Here is a 2247-nt window from a genome sequence, read left to right on the forward strand (position 1 = left end):
CTTCTCTTCACTTTTACCTTGGAGGCTCGGCAAAAGACAAACAACAACACACCTCTCATATCCCATTTAACCAGAGGAACCCCTTCCAAAGGTTAGATTTTACTTTTTATTCACCTGCACTCGAACCAGATAATTTTGGCTCGATCAGTTCATTCGTTGAGTATTCGTTAGGACTGCTAAATCGTGTTTGAGGATGGATTCGTGAATTCAGAATTAGTACGGTTATAAGTGAATTATGAACCCTTTTACCTATAGGTTTTTGGTAACCATAATTCTTAAAGCAAGCGTAACACCAAAGTAGTACTTTGATGGCTAAAAAGAGTTTTGGTTGTTAATGTTATTATTACTGGGCCTGAAACAACAATTAACCGATTACCATAAAGCTGGACCCAATTAAACAAAAAATTATAGGGTTATGGGCTAAAAATATACGACATGAATTGGGCTTTATGCGTCTCTATCCGGTATGTATCTAACACCCACATTGAAATCGAAACCCTAACTACATAATAAACCCCAAATCACTGCCCTACTGCCGCCATCGATACCAGAGAAACAAGAAGATCAAGGAGCTCCTGTGCTCCCGCTAACAATCACCATGGTAATATTCTATTATATTCACCGTAATTTTAATCGTTATATCTGGAACAAAAGTTTTTTATGTAATTTTGCTTTCCTAGATGGATGCAAACGAAATGACCTAATTTCTGTATCTCTGTTCAGTTCTAAATAATCACCATTATCTGGTTCATATTTGTTTTAAAATGATGATGATTATCAGAATGTTTCGATAACTTGCTTAGGGTTAGTTAGGGCTTGATATATATTAGCTTGTATTGCCTATGAAGTGAGATGCCTAAATTACGTTTTTGGACTAAATTATTGAGTTTGTAGATCTGAAATTTAAAACTTTATCATTGTGTGTATTACTATTATTCATTGTTTACTCAACAATTTTTGCACTAGTTTGTTAGAATGTTGAAATGCTGTTTTAGGATTAACTAATTTAGTACATAAAATGTTACTGATTCATTCATGAAACTATGCTCATTGTTTAAGTTACTATTAGCTAGTTGATTTAATAACATTTTTACATGTAAATTTCTTATGAGTTATGACGTAACTCGTGTTGAAATCGTTTGATTTTCACTAAATATGCACTTGTATTTTTATAGCGTTTCACATATTATTGGTCATTTGAAGCTTTGATCTATTCTATTTGTGATGTAATTATGATGTTTTGTTTATTTGGATATTAGCCTTCCCACAAGAGTTTCATGATCAAGAAGAAGCTAGGAAAGAAGATGAGGCAGAACAGGCCCATTCCTCACTGGATTCGCATGAGGACTGACAACACTATCAGGTCGATCTAGTTTTCTGGTGTTTTGAGTAGGATTTGTGATTGTGATTTTGCATATTGTTTTGTGAACATGTTTATCTTTATTTGATTCAGGTACAACGCCAAGCGCAGGCACTGGCGCAGAACCAAGCTCGGGTTTTAGATGTTTCTGCAGTAATCTGAATTTCAATCAAGACTCTGTTTTGTCTCTATTTTCCTACTTAGACATCTATGGGTACTGAAATTAATGTTTTATTTTCCTGAGAATTTAATGTTACTTCTGTTTGATCACGTATGGATTGTTGTGTGCCTTTAAACAATGGGAGACTATTTAATGTTTCAAACCCAACCTGCTTACTCTCCTTGTGAGATTCAAAGAAAAAAGATGGTTGCAAAAACTGAAACTGAAATTTGGCAGTGTTTTTGCTCAAGCTCACATTGAATTTACTATTTGACAAAGATTTAGCTTTAGCAGGTAAGATATAGATCGACAGATTGTGAATTAACTTTGGTTTTCGTTTCTACGTACAAAATATAGATTACCCCTAAATATAGATTTAGGCATCCGTTACCAATCGAGTAATAATTATCAAAGAAAAGTTGCACCATCTTAAGTATTTGGTTACATTCATACAGGACAACCATTTTTATATTTGAATTGATATGTATCTTTTAATCTTCTATGGTAATGGTATATAAAACAATTGTTTTACAGCAATCAAAGGTTCTGATCGTTTCCAGTTATTATTGTACCAAAATCATATCAACTGAAGTAGGGGCGAGTTTAGTATGTGAGAAGTGGGATCCTATGACCCCACTAATGTAAAAAGAATTTATATAATGTATACTTTGTTATAATAATAATAATAATATAGATATGGATAGTCAATTTTGGTGTATACATATAG

At 33.2% G+C, this 2247-nt stretch overlaps 1 protein-coding gene across 1 annotated transcript; it reads left to right on the forward strand.

Moving 5' to 3' along the window:
- The first annotated feature begins 478 nt into the window (after window positions 1-478).
- Window positions 479-1659, forward strand: LOC139873138 (large ribosomal subunit protein eL39z/eL39x). Its single transcript, XM_071861072.1, has 3 exons — window positions 479-601; window positions 1260-1363; window positions 1454-1659. The coding sequence occupies exons 1-3, from the start codon at window positions 599-601 to the stop codon at window positions 1500-1502; spliced, it is 156 nt and encodes a 51-aa protein (XP_071717173.1). The 5' UTR covers window positions 479-598; the 3' UTR covers window positions 1503-1659.
- The last annotated feature ends 588 nt before the right edge of the window (window positions 1660-2247 follow it).

The sequence above is a fragment of the Rutidosis leptorrhynchoides genome, chromosome 10 (genome assembly GCF_046630445.1).
Source record: "Rutidosis leptorrhynchoides isolate AG116_Rl617_1_P2 chromosome 10, CSIRO_AGI_Rlap_v1, whole genome shotgun sequence".
Lineage (NCBI taxonomy): Eukaryota > Viridiplantae > Streptophyta > Magnoliopsida > Asterales > Asteraceae > Rutidosis > Rutidosis leptorrhynchoides.